This window comes from Puma concolor, chromosome A1 (genome assembly GCF_028749965.1).
Source record: "Puma concolor isolate L17-30 chromosome A1, mPumCon1.1.hap2, whole genome shotgun sequence".
Lineage (NCBI taxonomy): Eukaryota > Metazoa > Chordata > Mammalia > Carnivora > Felidae > Puma > Puma concolor.
The window spans coordinates 80,307,567-80,328,176 of NC_141667.1; the positions used below are offsets into that span (position 1 = coordinate 80,307,567).

General features: G+C 41.7%; 1 protein-coding gene across 3 annotated transcripts in view; it reads right to left on the bottom strand.

Annotated features, from left to right (window-relative positions):
* Nucleotides 1-1,274: 1,274 nt before the first annotated feature.
* The window catches only part of RGMB (repulsive guidance molecule BMP co-receptor b), a 29,086-nt gene continuing 9,750 nt past the window's right edge, over nucleotides 1,275-20,610 (bottom strand). For all 3 annotated transcript variants that reach the window (XM_086692364.1, XM_086692295.1, XM_086692238.1), the window contains 2 exons: nucleotides 19,746-20,254; nucleotides 1,275-4,658 (listed from right to left, as the gene is read on the bottom strand). In XM_086692364.1, coding sequence (XP_086548490.1) covers nucleotides 3,990-4,658; nucleotides 19,746-20,254 — 1,178 coding nt within the window. In that variant the 3' untranslated portion in view covers nucleotides 1,275-3,989. The remainder of the gene's footprint in view (nucleotides 4,659-19,745; nucleotides 20,255-20,610) is intronic.

Genomic DNA, 20,610 nt, shown 5'->3' on the forward strand with positions numbered 1-20,610 from the left:
TTGTTTATTTGGTGAAGGTAGAGTAATAAGTTCAGAGACAAATATTCTTGAAATAATAATATTGTGATATGGCTTATCCATTTGGAAGACAGAAAGGGAATGGAAGGAGAAAAATATGGTGAGCTTAGGCAGTCAAATAATAAGGAACTGTGAACTGCTTCCTCTTTTTTTTTAATGTCTTAGATTCTCTGAGGCAGGGAGATAGTCCTTAGGACACATACAAAGAACCTGCTAGATTTTTTTCTTGCTGTTCCCCTAAAGTATATTTGCTCAGAAAGGACCGCAGCAATCCAAGACTCTGGTATTCCAGCTGATCTCAGGCAATAGAATACTAAATGTGGCTACAAAAACAAACAAACCCCCAAAAGACAACAAAATTCCAGTAACTATCAGGATGCATAATGTTTGTTAAAGTCACGGTTTCCTGTGTAAAACAATAAAGACCTCCTTGTTAGGTTTTTGGACAGTTCCTTAAATTTCAATTCCTGAAAAGCTGGGGGTCTGGATTTAGAGTATACAGAAAGAGAAATTTTGACTTGTGAGTACAGACGTCATTGTGATGTGGTTTATTTCTTAGTGTTCATTTAGTGTAGGCTTATGTATTAGGTTCTCAATCACGGTCTGTATCACGGTCATCTTATTTTGTGTTTCAGAGGATTTTTGTTGTTGTTCTGAACTACACTTAAACACTACGTATAAGGACTGAGTCTTCTATTTAAGAGATGATTATGTAGGTTTCCCTGAGTTGGAATTTGTCCCATTTAGTATTTGACTTAGTAATTGATTTCCTTTGCTTTCAGTTTGGGTTTAATTTCTTTTTCAAGTTTTTCTACCCTTCGGCATGTTTCTTGAACAAAGAACAAGTTGAGATCTTGTGATCTCTTTTTAGAACATCCAAGAAATAGGGATTTACAAGTTCCCAAAGCCAAAAAATCCTGCCCCCAAGTCCTTCCCACCAGAAGTTCCCATCCATGCTATCTTAAAAGCACCACAGGGCAGGTCCCATGTCTGCCAAGGGACCAAAACTATTACTAAAGACAGACCTTTAGGATCATACCAGTGGACTAGTTTTACAGATTCTTACTTGAAATTGCTTAAAATTGAAAAATGAAAAGCTACAGTAAAGATGTAGTTTAGAAAACATGCAAGTTTGTGGACAGTTTTGGATTGTCAGTAATCAGAGGATTTTGCACAAACACCCCCTCACTCCCTTTCTTCCCCTCCTGTGTTCTGCAGCTCTTCCAGCAGGTGTCACTATAATCACAGAACAAACATTCCACAGCATGGTATGTAACTTTATTTTTCTAGCATAATAATTTAAAGTATTTACACACTGCACACTCACTGTTTTACACAGATACTTATCCATATACCTATGAACCACATCTAAAGGTTTCTTTGCAAAGACTCGACACACTGTGGGAATTTCCAAGCATTAACAAAGGGAAGAAAAGGACAAAAAAATGTTTTGAGTCTTTTAAAGACAGCCATGTGGAGCATCTGTGAAAACCAGTGTTTTCCCTCAAGTTTTAACCTCCCCCAGGAGACCTTTGAATAGCTACATCTTGTCCATGTGGTGGGATCACCTGAAACTCTTGGTTAAGGAAGATTGCAAGAACCAAAATGTACAAGTACTATTTTCTCTAAAAGTCCTAGAAAAGAAATGGAAAATAAGCTGGCCCTTCTCTAGAGAAGCATCTGTATTTCTTAGTCATCTGTGGGGACTGTAAATGTTGTAGGAGGACACTGATTATAAAGGGAGACTAGCCAAACACACTGGCACAAATGCTAGTGAAACAGAATGCTTAGAGGCATCCTTCCCAGCTAGGATATGGCAGAGCAACCTGTTTCTTTCCCCAACTATTAGTAGAGGTTGTGATTTTGCTTTCCCTAAAGAGGACAAAGGTAATATGAACCATATACACTCTAAAGCCAGACACTGTAGAAACTTCTATTGCTTTTACTTCACTTTTATACTGTTCACACAAGAATAGTGGTTATACTCTAAATATTTTTCCTCCTTTGTTCTCAATTACCTAACAAAATTACTAGCTAACTATAGCTTCTGAACTGGCACATGTCCTGTAGGTGAACAGAAATAGCCACAGTTCAGAGCTCATGGTAGGTAGGCCCCCGCGTCTTTATAGAAGGGTAACAAGTTCAGTTTCACTTCTCTGGTATTGCGTCTTTTTATCAAGTAAGAAGTAGGGTGCCTTTGTGATTTTCCCAGACTTCCCAAGACTATCCTCTCCTAGATCAGAAAAAGAGCAGTTTCCCACCTCTAGATGAACCCACAGCTCCATGCTGTAATTGGATCATCAGTTCACTAAGAAATAGAATTTCACGAACCAAAATCCTCTTCTCCTGCTAGTTTGGGCCTCTGGTCGTGACCCTAATCAATGGGGCATGGGAAAAGGCAGGCCCCAGGTTTAGATACCTGGCTATCTAAAATTCAGCACAAGTTGGATCCTAATTGCTGTGGTATATAAAATTAACTTTCTTCTTGCACTTATGTAAATCTGAGTAAGGTAAGGTACAAATTCTTTCGTTTCTCCTTGGAACCAAACATTTACATAGATACAATAGAAATCCACCTGCCCTAGGTAGAACTCACTTCCTCGTTGTTCTTGCATTTTGTGGGTGGTGCTTTCCTTTTGCAAGGGCGTGCCAACAGGTGAAATGGAAGGAGGTATTTTACTTTATAGGAATTTTACCAAGTTACATGAGCACTCACTAGTATATTATCACTATAGATGTTACAAAGGAGCATATCTAATTAAAGAAAGAGAGACCACCTGGGAAGCAACGTTGCTCAGTGAGAAGGTCTGGGTTCACCAGAGCCCATTTTGCCACTTACTGGCTCAGGCCCTCAAAGTTTTCCTGTCATTTAACACCCTATCCTTTCCCTCATGCATACAGACACGTCAGCGCCAGTGACTGTGAAGGCCACGGTGTGGACGGCAAGGAAGAGTGGCACACCTTGTGATGGGATCTGGGCCTCGACACGAAGAGAGAATCTAACAAGGCCTAGTCTCTGGGTTCTTCAGGTGAGGTTGAAGAGGGTTTACGGGGGGTGGAGACAGGGAGCAGTGTGTCTCTGGGCATAAACAGCCAAGGAAAGAAGGCTTAGAACTTGGGCTTGCACAAATGATACAGAGAAGAGCAAGGTGTGATACAGTTTAAACAGGAACACGGGAGGAGGAAATGTCTGAGAGCTCCTGGCGTCTAGTAAAATGCCTGGTATTTATCTATGAAATTGCCATCACCAGCCCCTTCTGACCTAATAGAAACAGCAGTTTCATATGGCTCAACCTCACATTCCCTAAGTGCTCAGAACAATCCTAATTAATGAAAACTGTAGTAATACACTCCCTGCCCTTTGAAAAAGTGACAGTTGTGAAGGAGGGCGAGGGTTGCTTAGAGATGCGTGTTTCACAAGAGCCAAAGTGCCTGTCGGGGAGTTAGTTAGTTGTCCTTCCGCACGGAGTGAGAGTAAGGACCTCCTCGCTCAAGGGACGCAGCTCCGCCAGCAGGAGGCCAGTGAAAGCTGCGCACCCAATGTGGCAGATCAGTAGCAAAGGGAGAAGGCAGGGACGGACAGCCAGGGACAGCCACGAGCACCGTCACTGGTCCTCTTCAGCGGGAACGCTGCGATGGCGTCTGTGTATATGTACTATACGTACTAACCAGGTACACACATAAATATTTAATATATAAAAAATAAAGTGCTTTCTAACAGGTCCCCCGGCAGGGACATTATAAAATATTTCACAAAACTGCAAAACAAAATCAATACAGTCGAAGAACACTACATCCAACATACTTGGAACAGTCACGCACATTATGTACAGTCTGGTGGGTGCCCCAGGACAAACATCCTGTCATATACATGGTATATACATATATACTCTGTTACTCAATATATTATGACAATATATATTTTAAAATTCTGTTATAGACAAAAAATAAAAAAAAACAAAAGACAATCCCTACAAAAACACAATAAAGATCAAGCATGTGAGTCCCAGACTGACAGACAAATGGCCGCCTCCACGGGGTGTCCCGTGGCTACTGCTCGGGAAGATGTGCCAGCGTTCCTTCCTCGGGTGCAGCGCCTCCACGTCCTCCAAGGCACTGTGAGCAGCGGCGGTGAAGTTGGCATCCCCAGTGGTGAGCAGGTCGAAGACACAGGACTGGAAGTAGATGTCCTTCACTGGCATCTTCTCGTGGCACTGAGCATTGGCAGCCTCCAGTGTGTAGCCAGGCCAGGCCTGCGCCAATGAGGTGCGAGGCACGCTGTGCCCCAGGATGGCAGACACCTGGCCCTGCCCATCATCAATGCGCTCGCTCAGGGGGCAGCCATTCACACACAGCTGCAGGTCCTGGCTTTCCTCATAGGACATGGCCAGGTCTTCAGGCATGCGGATGGCGAGGGTCAGGTAGCGACCCAGCTGCCGCACAAATACCGTGGTCCCTATGTAGCGGGCGTGCATTTCCACGTAGCGGCCGCTCTCCCTCTCCACGATAAGCAGGCTCTTGGTGTCGCCATCCCCACCGCTGGTGCTGCCATCCACAAAGGCGGCCGGCAGGTCATCTGTCACAGCTTGGTACACTTTCTGATCTGTGCACTCACGGTGAGCTTTGAAGATGATGGTTATCTGTGGGGAGGAACGCATACAAATTTAAACAGGGTGGAAGGGAAACAGAAGTGTTCTCTTCTAGGCTGGAGGTGAATGGCTGGAGACAGGATCTCCAGACTCAGGCCCAAGTGCTCCTGCCTCACAAATGAAAGGTGCCACTGTTAAGGGGGAGAAAAAGTCCTCGAGGCTTAAGTATAAAAATTTAATGCAAATCCCGGAAATGTGCATCAAGAAAAACTTTACTTTCCTCAGACAGAACCATGTTGCTGTTCGGATACAGGTAATTTTTTCTGATAACTTGGTATCTTCTTCCCCAAACAGCTGACTGGTGGTATAGCTCTGAGAAAAAAAAAGACTCCTTTCTAAGTTATATAGAAACTTATGGGGCTTAATTAATAATATACCCACCAGAACTTTGATTTCTAAAAAGATTCCTCACTGGATCATAAATCCAGCCCCCATGGCTCACCATTACAAACATTCTTACAAACACTCAAGAGACAAAGCAGAGTTGAGGATGGGGCCATCCTGCCAATAGCCACCAATCATGCCTCAGCTAAGATTTCTTTAAGTCTCTTAATCAAATGTTTCACATGACTGGCTAATCCCTGGGACTGGGAAATCACTTGGCAAACACAGGTCCTGGGCACTGGCAGAGAATAAATACCCTCAACCTAGTTACAGCAAATGTTTTCCCCAAACAGCACAATGGCCCTTGAACTTCTCAGAAATTTTTTCTGGAGTCAAGTCTAAATTCTCCAAATTAAGCAGACAAAATGGATACTACAAAAGCTTTCCTTTAGTAAACCCATTTTCCTTCCTTATTTAGAACAATTACAAGACACTGAACCTTCACCTCCAACACACTCAGCATGTCTGGTACACATGGTGTAAGAAGAGGACTATCAAGAGAGGGCCTTCTGGGTCACACAAGGTAGGAAAAGCGTCCTGAAGAAAAGGAAAGAATAGCCTGCCATTTCTGTTGTTGTCAGGACCTGAAGTAATGGCATATTTTTCTTTCTTCTTGAAGAAGAAAACACAAACAAAAACAGGTGACCTCAGTCCAGGAGGAAGGTAGACCAGCCACACTACAAACTTCTCTGGAGAGAGGAAAACTCCCCTCTCCTGCAAGGGAGCTAATGCAAACAACAGACCCTTGTTACAAGGGCCAGAAAATGTCCTGCTTGCCCCCTCCCCCCCTCTCTTCTACACATCCTCACCACCACCCTCTAGTTTGTCTGAGTTTTTTTCCTCAACCTGGCCAGCATTTACTCACACTATTTAATTCCACATGTTCCCACTGGTGTTACTTGACTGGAATTTTCCAGCCATTTCATTTTACTTCAGCCAGTTAGTTATAAAGCCAGATCTGAACCAGCTGTACTGTAGCAACTGGTTAAACTCATATCCGTTGTTTGCAGCTGCAACTAAAAGCCAGACAATGTACTATGAAAATGCTTGGTGTTCTCCCTTCCTAATTACCCTGACCCACAATTTAATTTCACTACCGGCCTTCTCACATTTCAACACCTTCTTAACAACCCAAAGGAGGTGTACCAGAGATGACTGCAGGAAATTTGTTGTGCATCCAACCATAGGACCTTCCAGAGTGAATGGGATTCTGAGCTAGATATCTAATGGGACTATAAAATAGATTTATTTGGTGGCTCTAAAGACAGTTTGACAAGTGCCTTTTTTAACACAAGCCAGGATCCTTTGGAGGTGCAAAGATTAATTCAAGTAAATTCTGTACCTCACAGAGTTGAAAGCTAATACAGATGGCTCCAATAAGGGTGAGTAAAACTTTTCATATAATCACTGTCCTCATTTTTACCCGGAGCATTCACACACTCAAGGACTAAACCAATGATTCTACAACAGCTAAGTAATTTATCTTTCTAGTCTAACCAACCTCAAATTTAAGTGAACATTATTTGCAAGAATCAAGTACCAATTTTGTTCATCTTAGGAAAAACAAAGAGGAATTAGTTTTGTTGAGACAATCAGAGACCCAATTCCAGTCAAGTTCCTAAACAGGCAAGCAAGGGTCAACATTAAGAGGAGTGGAATAGTTCCACATGTCTTACCAAGCCTAGTGTTTTCTTTAAGCACACCAATTCCAACTCAGGAGTCATTTCAAACACCTCATGCAGTATTGTCCTCTGCTATGCCTGCTCCACTAACAGTAACTCCCATAACCCTAGATCAAATAACACTCAAGCTTGACTTCTGCACTAAGATCTACATTTACCAAATATCCCAGTCTTTCTAACAGATTTTTGTCCAATTTTCTAGGAGTCATCTTCTCTATGAGACAGCAAAGCTGATATTTCTCTTTTGGGCAAAATAATTCTCACAGCACAAATGTACAGAATTAGCCCTTGAATCAAAATCTTGGGACTCGTGGGTGGCTCGGTCAGTTGAACATCTGAGTTTTGATTTCGGCTCAGGTCATGATCCTAGGGTTGTGGGATTGAGACCCATAATGAGTGTGGGCCCTGCTGAAGATTCATTCTCTTTCTCCTTCTGCCCCTCTCCCCACCTCACATTCTCTCGCTCTCTAGAGGGGTTTCCTGAGTGGTTCCCTGTAGTTTGAGTATGTACTGAAGAGGTACCTAGAGATATAATCAACATGAGTGAAGAAAACACCAGGCAACAGTTGTACGTGACTTATATTTTGTAATGTAACTTCATTCCTTATACAATTACAACTCAAGCTCTTAAAAAAGGCACTCAGCTGTGAGGAGCCAGAAATTAATTTTCAGATTCTATCTTGTTTTTAGAAAAACAAAATTTGTTTATTCTTATTTTTTTAAAAAATTTTTAATGTTTATTTTTGAGAGAGACAGAGTGTGGGCAGGGAAGTGTCAGAGAGAGAGACAGGGAGACACAGAATTTGGAGCAGGCTCCAGGCTCTGAGCTATGAGCAAAGAGCCCGACATGGGGCTCGAACTCATGGACTGCAAGATCATGACCTGAGCCCAAGTCGGACACTAAACTGACTGAGCCACCCAGGCGCCCCAATTCTTATTCTTAAAAAAAAACAAAAACAAAAAAAAAAAACCTCAGAATTTTTGGACATTCCAAACGTTTTCAACTGCCAACTAGCAGCTATTAGAGGGTGAAAACAGGATATTCAAAACTGTATTCTAAAGCTCTCAAACAGATAATTTAAAAACACCAGCTATAGTGCTTACTTTTCCCCATCCATGAACTGATCCATATGCTGTAATAACTCAATTTGGCACATCTATTCTACGCCACACCATTTATTATTGATGGATGGCATTTCTGTGCATTTAAAACATCAATGCCTTTTGTTAAACCTTTCCCACCAAGTCCCTCTCAACCCCTACCTCAGACAAACTACTCCAGTACTCCTCATTCATTTTTAATGTTGCACTCCCTAAGATCTTTACTACCCACAAGGTCTATTAGGAAGACAAGAGATAGCAGCTGCAAATCAACCTTTCTACATGTGATATACGGATTTAAGGTTTGCTGTGAAAAATCGAACTTTAGGGGCACCTGCCTCTCTTTTCCACCATGAAGAGAAAATGCATTAAAAGAAAATGAGGTAACCAACAAAGGAGAACCCAGGCCCAGCTTTGCCAAGATAGAGAAAGAGCTCCACCAGGCTCAACAGCTTTGCAAAGTGCTGTGCATAGGTTTTCAAACAGCAGAATTCCCTTAAGGCTGTACACTTAACTAGTGTTTATTGTGTTTTGGAAGAAATAACCATCAGCGTTTAGTCAGGCTATTCAGCACTGTAAGTGCAGAACCTTACCAGAATCCTCAAATTCCAGAACTGGACTCTCAGATCAAGGGACTCCTATCTCTTGGATTAAGATGGGCCAACAAACGAAACTGAAATAGTCCCAGAAATTGGGAAAGAACACAGAGAAACACAATTTTGATAAGTACCTGGTTAAAATTCTGTTTGTGTTAAAGGAAGCTAAGATTAATTCTATTTTGCATCATCAGCTGATATGTCTGCTTCATTAGATCCTCTGGGTGCAATTATAGGTTGGAAAAAAAAAGGCACCCTATAAGGGAGGATAAGAGAACCACTGCTCAAATCCCCTTTTACCCTTACTTAAACTGGCACACAGCCTCTACATTAAGTCCTCTGGTGTGAGCAAAAATAAACCACTCCAATAAGGGTACATGCTTCAAAGGAAAACATTCACAAGCTCTATCTCTAGGTCCAAAATATCTACTCTTTATTTCTCAGGGTCAATTTCCTCTCAGATCAGGAATAAAATAAGGATGTCCACTCTTGCCACAGCAATCAGACAAGAAAGATAAGTCATTCTTAATTCGTAAGGAGGAAGTAAAACTGTCACTATTTGCAGATGACAATGATACTATGTATAGAAAACCCTAAGGATTTAACAAAAAACCTATTAGAATAATTAAATCCAATAAAGTTGCAGGATACAAAATTAATATACAGATCGTTGCCTTTGTATATACTAAGAAGCTCTCAAAATGAGAAATTAAGAAAACTATCCCATTTGTAATTGCATCAAAATTAATAAAATACCTAGGAATAAATTTAACCGAGTGACACACCTCTACTCTGAAAACTATAAAACAATGATGAAAGAAATTGAAGACAAAAAGTAAATATGCTCATGGAGTAGAAGAATACTGTTAACATGTCTATACTACCCAAAGCAATCTACAGATTAAATGGAATCTCTACCAAAATACCAACAGCATTTTACACAGAATTTGGATTAAAATCTGTATGAAATCACAAAAGACCCTGGGTAGCTAAAGCAGTCTTGAAAAAGAACAAAGTTGGAGGCATCACAATCCCTGATTTCAAACTATAATACAGAGCTGTAGTAATCAAAACAGTATGGCACTGGCACAAAAACAGACATGCAAATAAATGGAACAGAAAAAAAGTTCAGAAAGAAACCCATGCTTATATGGACAATTAATGTGTAACAAAGTGGCACAAGAACATACAATGGAAAAAACAGTCTCTCAATAAATGGTGTTGGGAAGAGCGGACCACTTTTTACACCATAAAAATAAAATCAAAATAGATTGAAGACCTACATGTGAGCCTGGAAACCATTAAAGCTCCTAGAAGAAAACATAGACCACAATCTCTTGAATGTTGGCCTTAGCAACATTTTTCTCCATAGGTCTTCTTGGGCAAGGGAAACAAAACCAAAATAAACTATTGGGACTCCATCAAACTAAAAAGGTTTTCCACAGTGAAGGAAACCAACAAAATGAAAAGGCAATCTACTGTAAGGGAAAAGATATTTGCAAACGGTGTATCTAGTAAGAGAATAATTTTCAAAAACATATAAAAAACTTAGAGAAGTCAATACCAAAAACAAAATCCTATTAAAAAATGGGCAGACGACCTGAATACGCATTTTTCCAAAGACGACGTACAGATGGCCAACTGACACGTAACAAGATGCTCAACATCACTAATCATCAGGCAAATGTAAATGAAAACCACAATCAGAGATTACCTTACACCAGGTAGAATGGCTAGTATCACAAAGACAGAGCTAACAAGTATTAGTGAGTAGGAGAGAAAAGGGTGGGAATGTAAACTGGTGGAGCCAGGTGCCACAGCACTGTAGAAAAACGGTATAAAGGTTCCTCAAAAAATTAAAAATAAAAGATTATACCATCTGGTAATTCCACTGCTGGGTATTTACTCCAGAAAAATGGAAACTAATTTAAAGAGATACATGCACCCCTATGTTTACTGCCGCATTATTTACAATAAACAAGATTTGGAAGTGACCCAAGTGTCTACTGAAAGTAGAATGGATAAAGAGGGTGTTATCCTAAGTAAGATAAGTCAGAGAAAGAAACACTGTATAACTTCACTTATACCTGTAATATAAGAAACAAACAGACTCAAAATACAAAGAACAAACTGGTGGTTGCTGGGGGCGGGGTGGTGGTAGCAGTGGAAGGATGGGTGAAATATAAAGGAGATTAAGAGGTATAAACTTCCAGTTATAAAATAAGTAACTCATGGAGATGAAAAGTACAACAGAGATTACAGTCAATAAGGATGTAATAACGTCGTACAGTTACAGATAGTGACTATACTTATCGTGGTGAGCACTGTATAATGTATAGAGTTGTCAAATCACTATGTTGTAATACCTGAAAGCAATATGACATTGTATGTGAAGTATACTTGAATTAAAAAAGACACAGGAGAATATTATATACAGTATTTAGGGGAAAATGTTGAGATGGTCAGTAACTGATCTGTAATTCTAAAATGACGACTTAACCTATACATCAGGTATCTACAAACAAGAAAGCTGAACCTAAGACCTACAAAAGTGTATTTTTTTAGGTACTAGCAGAAAGACAGTATACATGTGTAAGAGGAGGGTGGCGGACTCCTCTTTTAGGGCTGGAATGAGGCCTCTTACCTTCAAAAGAGGTATCAAAATAGGTTTCTCTACCCTCGGAATCTCTTTCCACAGAGCTCTGTTCTAGGCGCACTTCCAGGATTCCAGAGAAATGGAATGGATCAGACTTATTTATTCTTCAGTGTTGCCCCAGGTAATACATGCAGGAACAAGGGCTGCCTTGGCTGCTGGAGGGGTTCTTGGCAGCGGATGGAGAAAGAAGAAACCAAACCAGAGGCGAAGGACACCCACAGCTGAGGCTGCTAGGGTGGTCCAGGGGAGAAGCATTAATCTCAGTGGCTGGAAAGAATACGCAAGAGTGAAAGGGAAGCAGGCCCAGGGATGACACATAAAAGAGACAGGCACAAAAATGTAGACTTCCAAAGAGTAACTTCTGTGTACTTAAAACAAGGAAGGCTCTAAGTATAAATAGGCTCCGAGACAGTGAAATAGGCCAGCTTCCTTGTACAGAGCAGAGCAAGGCTAGGCTGGGCATGAGGAGGGAGAGCATCTAGTCCTCAAGTCTTAGCCACTCAGAGGACTCAACATGGCACTCGTTGGTTGCTGTATTCAGATTTTGCACCATCATGAGGCCACCAAGTGTAAGAAGTCATGTTTCTAGATGTGAAGTTAAGCATGTGTGGACAGTGTTACAGGCCTCCACTGCCACTGTGCTTCAGACCAGAGGCCAGAAGTATTCTGAAAGGTGAGAGCCAGGGCTGGAGGCGTAACTCTAGGGGCAGGAATCTGCCCTAGCAGGTCTTGCCTTTGCGGATTGCCCTCCAAAGAGGGGGAGGGGGCAGTGCCATAGATCCTGAGGCCCTAGAGCAGAACCTCTGGCCAATGCCCTAGGCCTTGGTTCAGCAGAGTTATTGCCCAAACCTATGGGGATTAGGAAATCACAGCTTCCGATCAGTTTTCAGTTTTGAGAAATGATTTGAAAACTAAAAGGGTCTGAAGGTCTTTACAATACACTCACTCTCTACCACTTCTAGGTTCAATTTCAAGTTCCCAGGGCTATTAAAAAAAAAAAAAAGCCCATTCACGAAAGAGGTGGCTGGAGGTGATGACCATGTATTTCAAGAAGTCAGTTAACTGAAATGCTACAAGCAATAGCCTTGGTCTTCATGTGCGTGAGGCAGGAGAGAGGAAGTCAGCAACACCACCGAGTGCAAACTTGGACACGCGGGCACACTTGAACATACCTTTAGGTATAAAGATTAAACCCTGACCCCTCATTTCAGGAGAAAATGCAGAGCTGAGGAGCATTTAGTGTTTAAATGCCATCATTATCAATCTACCGTAGCACACATGCAATGTTCTGACACTCACAGAACCCCACCAGAATTAGCCAAACATTCTTTTAGCTTCAACTCTTAAAATAACCGGCTCACTAGGACACAAAGAACTCGTCTTGCCAGAGACCCAGTTTCACCAAAAGCTCTTTCTACAATTAACAGCACTGTGTTTTCACTGGAAGCCTGTCCAGTTCAGTTCTGTACCTCAGATGTGTGCTGCTATGCTTGTTAGTTATCGCTTAAGTTGAGCATTTTACAAAGTCCTGAAGTTACCCCACCCACGAGAACACAAAATTCAAAACAGTGGAAGAGCAGGTTCTACTGCAGTCAAAATAAATAAAGACAAGATGGGTAAGGTAGATTTTTCATTGTTCGGCACTGTAGGGTAACTCTTTTTATGTGCCACATTCCACATAGGCAGAAACTGTTTGGGTAGCATTAATTGAAGCCAACATAAAAAAGTACCAACCATCCGGTGTTTCCTTCTCGCCCCTTCCTCTCAAAATGTTGACCCAAAGAAAATTGAACAGGGCAGCTAGAAATGTGACAGTAAAAGAAGTTCTGTCAGTTGTGTATCAGACTTGGCCTCTGGTTTAAGCTGTGGAGGATCGTGGATCTGTTTGAAAGGAGCAGAGGCCCATAAGCAGTGCAGGGAGTCCTGCCCAGCTAGCACAGGACTTGTGTTCATTTCATTTACAAATGGAGGATATTTTGAAGGTCTCCTCCTCCTAAACCACAGCTGGGACAGAGGGAGGGGCACAAAGAAGGAGGACTCAAAATAGAGGGCTTAATGGGGCGCCTGGGTGGCGCAGTCGGTTAAGCGTCCGACTTCAGCCAGGTCACGATCTTGCGGTCCGGGAGTTCGAGCCCCGCGTCAGGCTCTGGGCTGATGGCTCAGAACCTGGAGCCTGTTTCCGATTCTCTGTCTCCCTCTCTCTCTGACCCTCCCCCGTTCATGCTCTGTCTCTCCCTGTCCCAAAAATAAATAAACGTTGAAAAAAAAAATTAAAAAAAAAAAAAAATAGAGGGCTTAATAGATATGCAGGTACAAACTTTATACGATTTTAGATGGTTTCTACTAACATCTTCTAAGTCTCTTCATTCTACAGAACAGAGATGGTAAAAGACTAGGACCCAGAGGATTTTAATGCACATAACAATAGGATGATGTAGCTTGTATGGCAAGAATGGCATAAAGAACCACCAAGGCAGGCCCATTCATCTTACAGAATGATCTTTTACACTAAAAGATAAACCACACACCTAATAATTTCTTCTCCTTCTTCTTTTCCCCCTTAACATATATTTGGAAATGTTTCCCTCCAAGAAATTTGCTGAACCCGTATGAAGCAAAGTTGAGTAGCTCCTGGGCCTAAGACCTTATAATCCAGTACAAACAGGAGCTAGGCAGGAAACAGAAAAGGACAAAGGAAGAACACAACCACCTGGAATTATAGCTGACTTCTCTTCTAAAAACTATTTACTGTTTTCATCTTTTTAAAAAAAAAAAAAGTTTATTTTGGGATGGAGAGCAAGACAGGGGCAGAGAGAAAGACAGAGAGAAAGAGAGAGAGGGAGAGAGGGAGGCAGGGAGGAAGGGAGGGGATCCCAAGCAGGCTCCACACTGTCAGCGCAGAGCCCGATGCAGGGCTTGAATTGATGAACTGTGAGATCATGACCTGAGCCCAAATCAAGAATCAGACACCTAACTGACAGCCAGGCACCCTGTTTACTGTTTCAATCTTGTTTCTACAAGTAGTAAATAAAGTCAGGGAGGAGAAGGTTATCTAAGATATGCTTTCATGGGTTTCATGAGATGGGACCCAGAAAAATGAATTTAAGAATTGGTGACTCTGATGTCAAATTCTGGAAAGTTATTAAAAAAACTCTGGAAAGTTATTTTGGTTATTAAAGACCAACAACCTTCAAAAGTGGCAGCCAGGGTTCTAGATCCTTCTAGGGTGTAAGGGAATAAGGAAATGCAGGTTCAAGAGAGGGGCCACGTTGACGATAGTGGGTGGAAAGGGAGACTGTGCCAAATACCAGGAGTAGAACCGGTGACCTGTGACAGTGACCAGGGGAAGGGGTATGCCCTGGGTACAGCGAGCAGCCCACCTCTCTGGCCCTTCTTGACACCTGTGACAACTTGCTAAGTAGGAACATCTGCAACCAGCTTATGAATGTGGGCCACTGATGTTCTAGAAAGAAACACTGAGTGGCTAGTTCTACACACAAGCCCCACAATTCTCCACCAACGGCCGATGTGCTATGTGCTTACACCCAGACAGAGACTGATACCACTTCTGCATCTCCCTCACCACCCCATGGTAGGCCCTGTAAAGCTCGGTGGTTCAAATGCAGCGCCAAGTTAATCATACACTTTAGGAGAGAAATGATTACACTGAGCGGGAAGCTACAACTGCAAACTTCTTTCCCATCTGTTCCCCAATATGCTTCAATCACTCTTACTTTTTCCCCCCCAGCATTTCTGCAAATGCTAGGACAAGGAGCAATCTTAAAGAGATGGCAAGAATTACCTGCATAAAAGATAATCAAAACAAAATAAAGAGAAATTTCAGCCTTTAAAAGTTAGTCACCTGCAAGGAAGTTTCTGATCTCTGGAAGCAAAGGCTTCTATATTCACAAAGCAAATGCCACTGTCCCCTCTAATAATGCAGCCAGCATGCAAGAACAGTGTCCATATATTCAAAATACAATCCTGCCTATGGGAGTATGAGGCATCTTCCTTAGTCAATAAAAATAAGAATGATCATTATTGTTTAGCTCAGACTATCTCTGTAAAGATACTAAAAACATAATAGGGTGGGGTTGGGGGCAAAAACTTGGTTACAAAGATGTACTAGGCCTGGGTTCAAAAGAGGACAGTCTTCCTGACCTTGATCCAGAGATATGTTTAACATGACAGTTGAAAGCCTTTGAAATGCAGGCACATCTTGCTTTGATTTTGTAACCAACAGAAAATGATCCAGAACACTGGTTTACGTGCCCACGTACTGCTGTGAAACAACAGCTACATGTGAATGGGCGTCAGAGAGGAGGAGAGAACCCAAACCATGCTCTAGGGCCCCACAAGCAAGTATGTTTTACCTCAATGATGCACTTTGGGTTATAGTTTGAAGGAGACAGAAAGCAAGAATGAACCCAACAATCTAAGTCTTCCTATATCTCTAGTATCATCAACCAGTGAAGTTTTTAGGAATTTCCCAGAAAGTAGCTGGAATTTGAGAATTAGGGATAATTATGGACTTTAATAAATAAGTAACTAGCTGCTGGGCATGGCCTCTTCCTCCCATGCTTTGGATAGGCGCTAAGTACTACTGCCAACAGGATTACCAGGAGCTGGAAGCCCACGGAACATACAAGGCACCTCAGGGTGCTCAGCCACCTGGCCAACAGTCACCTGGCTTGGCCAAGACGAAGAACATACCTCTTTCCCAAATGCAAACTCCTTAAGGTAAACCGCCTTCTCTCACTAAAGGAGGAAGCATGGAAAATTCTGTAGCAGTCTATAAAGGCACTTGCCTTCATCCCCAATCTCCCCTCCTACTTACAATTTTGTTTTATTGAGACTGAAGGACAGGATGACAAAGCCAGAGTGATGCACAAAGACAAGATTACATTAAAATAAATTGAAAAATAGAGCTAAGGTATCCAAAGTACTTGTAAGAAATCATTTTAAAAAGTATTCCCATTGTTTAGGCTACTAGGAATACATTTGTGAAGTAAAGAATCTTTTCATCAAATTTACTCCAAAACTGCCTTCTGTAACCATGGCACAAAGCCTAAGTCCACTTAAACAGAGATACACAGATACACAGAGTGAACAGGAGATGAAGGAGCTGGCAAAGAGAATGGGCAAGAGATGGTACTGAACAGAATTCTCTCCAGATGATCTGGCGTATTTGTCTGAGGCCCAGGAGAGCTATGCACATGTGTCCTTTTTGGAGCCTAAATAGTGCGGCCGCCTCTTCCCCCAAAACAAAAACTGCTTTTTTTTTTTCCCCCCTTCCTATTTAGCCAATTCTGCCAGTTCTAAGCCTGTCCCTCTCATCTCTCTTCTCCAGGGCCTGCAGGCCTGAAGCTGCCGCTCACAGCCAAAGGTGGGGAAGACAGCTCTGAGCTGGTGTGGATCTCAGCCAAGGCATGCAGCTGTGCCAGAAACCCCTCAAGCCCCTGGGTGGGGATAAAAAGCTAGCCCTGGCCTCCCCTTTAGCGACACACACACCTACCTGGCAAGGTAGTGACCGCACAAGACTCCTCTGAAGAGAGGGAGATGGGCTGGTGGAGGGCCTAACAAGAGTGGCCTGGAGGAGGCATATCTGTGCCCATCATGATCAACTGGAAAACCACCCTAAGTTTCCCAGGGAAGGAGGACAGAAAGTAGATGACGGTGGATGAGGCCACATTGTTGAGTACTGCAAGTCTAGCTGCCCTAAACTCAATGCTTGCTATGTGGACAAAGAAAAAGGCTTACCTAATAAATGATCCCTTGAATAGAGATGACTTCACTTTCATTGCGTTTAGATTTTTTTCCCCCTACATTTTTTCTTTCTGTGAGGATGGAAAGGTACTAAGGGGCAGGTAGATATCACAAAGATGACTACAAGATGGCTTGCTCAAGAAGCCAGGTTCCCAGGACTGAGGAAATTATCTCTAGGCCCTCACTGAGCATAACACTGGGGTCAGTGCTTCAGTTCATAGCCGAAGACAGTGAAATGAATGAGTGCTTACATACAACAATTTCAGCAGCACAGTTGGCTAGCCTCTACCATAGCATTGGTCAGCTGTTAAATCTAGTGACACTGAGCACATACGTCATTAAAAATGCTTGACCCCAAGGATGATACAGTAACTCCAATGTGCAGTGCTAAGTTATTAAGGAGCTGGTCTATGTACCTCTTTGAGGTCTCAGTAAAGCTGAGACTCATGCAAAAAAATCTTCTGAAAGATTTTTTAAGAAAGTATTACAGTAGACATCAGGAAAAAAAAACAATCAGATCTTTTTTGGAACTTATTTCCTACGTTCTTTTTGCTTCAGAGCATTTTTATTTTTATTACCATCATTTTTTCGTTGCTTAAAAATTTTTAAAGGTTTTATTTTGGCCCTGGGTAGGTAAAAGGAAATTGTGCTGCAAAATTTTAGGCCCTTAGTTGTGTTTCACCAGCACAGATCATATCAGCATTGAGACAGGTCTTCGGCAGTAACCTTCCAGATATTTTGGGGGGCTTTGCAGAGAGTTGAAAAAAGTAGAAGGGAAACAAAACAAAACAACACAACACAACTACCAGAGGTCGCAAAGCCATGGAGTCATCTGCTGCTGAAAAGCATGGTCACCAGATGTGGGGAACTACTTTCCAGCAGTGCACTTAAAGACCACGCGTTCTCATTGTCTGCTTGAATTTAAGTCAGAGGACGGTTTTTCTCCCACATCCTTTTTGGAATGGGTGAAACTTCTGATCATTACAAAACTGAGGGAGAAAGCAAAGTTGTACTTTTTATTTATTTGCTAAAAACTATGACAGATTCAATCACAACTGAAATGGAATGACCTAAAATACTTCAGTGTCAATTGTTCCATTTATGTAATATTAATACTCATAACAAAATTCATTGTCCCCAAATATTTCACCACAATCAGTAAAAAGTATAGAATTTTGAAAGGCTAAGTAACAAGTAGACGTGACACGTGATTGGATGGAAGGCATGGAAAATTAAATTTAGGGCTTGTGAAAAGAACCAATATTTTCTTGTGCACAAAGCACTTACTAATCTCAAAGGTATTGTGAAGGCCCTCTAAACCCTCAATTATCTACACGATCAATGACTCTCTCCATTCCCAGTGGAACTGCCTTCTTGAATCTTTAGTCTCGTATTTTCCCAAAGACTATCCCCAGGTTTTATGCACTATGACTCTGCAGCAATGATGGATTTTTGGCCATGATTTGTGTTATAAGTCCATAATTGTGTACCTGTCTACCATAACTTACAGCTGATACTTATTTTAATATATAGACAAGAAAAATTATTTGCATGCTTATAAAAACCAGAGGAGGTAAAGTTTACTTGAGATGCAGGATTTGGAAAGGCAAGCCTGGGCTTTTATTGGGAGTTAAAGCATAAACATTTTTGAGTCCACCTAAAATGTCTGGACTAATGTAACAGACTTCTTTGTTCAGAGCAATGACTTCTAATCTTAGATTTGTGACACCCCTGGGTGTCTCCAGCTATCTCTGGAGGGGTTGTAAAATTACCTCCACAAAATGCCAAGTAAAATCATTTAAATTCACTTAAAAATATGCCACATGTGTTTAGAGGCAAGGGAGGGTGTCCTGGAATCAAAAGAGCCGTCATAACTATTACAAAAGCTTGATCCTTGTCAACTATCTTTCAGTCCAAACCAACTGATGAACAGATAAAGGAAAATGAACAAGAGGAGATAGCCTGTATGTGTGATTTTCTAGTTGGGAGAGACAGGGAAGGAGCTGGTTATTTGGGACAGTCTTTTTTTCTGGAAAACCTTTTTTGACCTCTGTATTTACTTACTAATGCCTGAATTAGCACTGACTGCCAACTGGGAATCCAGTTCATAGCCCTTCACCTAGTTGCACTGACAGTGGTGCCTTAAAGTTGGTTCAAATGATCTCTATTTGGCATTAGCTTCTTTAACGCAAGTACACACACACACACACAAATGCAGACAAGGGCAGCTACGCAGGGTAAGCTTAACTTAATTTTGTCAGTTTTCCCCTCAGCTTAATTAAAATGTTATCCTGAGATTACAACAGGGATTATACATCACTGCTCCACAATAGCCAATTCTAAAATTCCTTGGTCACAGCAACATTAATAACTAAAACACAATTGTGGCTTTGCCACTGGGAAGCTGGCTTATAGCCATTACATTTTACTATAGCTTCCAAATTTCCAATAAAATATGTTTCCCGATGGGTTATTGCCCCAGGTTTGATAGCTTTCTTTACTTGGAACACCCACTTTGGTCATCTGATAAATAGGAACATGGATTTCTTCAACAAGAGTCACACTCAAAAGACTTCACAGAAAAAAAAAAAAAGTATACATTTTCCCATTAAACAGGCCTGCCTTTTCCATAGAGAACTCAACTTCGGTGTTTTTTGTTTTTGTTTTGTTTTTTGCATATCACTGCTTAGTTGTACTAAGACCCACATTTTACATAAGCCTAGAATTCCAGAGAAATTCTTTACTAAATGATTTTCATTTAATCTTTCATTCACCTTGTTAATTGCATGCCAAGAACAAGAAAAAGTTCCTTTTAAACTGTCTTTTGTATCATACTTCAAAAATTGTCTGAAGAATCAAACATCTGCAAGTTATAAGAAAAACGTATACTTGCCTTATTTGTAGCAGTAGCACTGGATCCAGGGACCACGGGCACATTCGTCACTTGAACTGAAAGATAATTATTATCTATGAGTGGCCAGGCTCCTTCCACTTTGCATGTCTGAAAGTGATCCTTGAAAGTTCTAAGGTGAGGATCTCCGAACAAGCCACAAAAAAGGTAACTGGGAGGGCTCAGGTCCCCTCCCCTGTGTTCTCTGGCTCCTGCATGGCTGTGATAGTTACAAGGGTCATGGGTCACTTCGGGGTTGGTAGAGGATGTGGGTCCATCCTTAGAACAGTTCCTCTGGCTCATGAGGTCACTGATACCCAACACAGCAGAATGGTACACCAGGTTACCACGGCAGGCTTTTGAAGTTCGCTGGGTGCAGCCAGCATAGGCACGCAGGGCCTTGCAAAACTCAGAGTCAAAGCCGTCAATGGCAGAGTTCAGGTGTGAAGTGAGGGACACAAAGTCCGTGGTACATTTCTGGATTCGACATTGGGCCGGCTGTTGGCAGTCACCTATGAGAAAAAAGATAACACCAAACGTTTTTTAAACGCTTCATAACTTCCTGAGCCACATGAGAAAATGACACTGTCCTTTGGGAACAGTTTGTTCTATTCCATACACTCCTATTTTAAGAAAGCCTTCAGAACTAGGGTTGCATTGTGCTTCTTTTTCCCTCACAAATTAAGCCACTGGGAGAAAAACTGCACGCAATCAGTTACCTTAAAACTTTAAATCATGAACCACTATGAGGGAACAGGAGTCTGAGCCCAGTATTCTCATGTTAAAGTTAAACGGAGTATTTGATCACTTTGCTATTGTTTATAGATTTTGAGAAAGATTCCTCTGCTCTAAGGCCAAGTTAAAGATG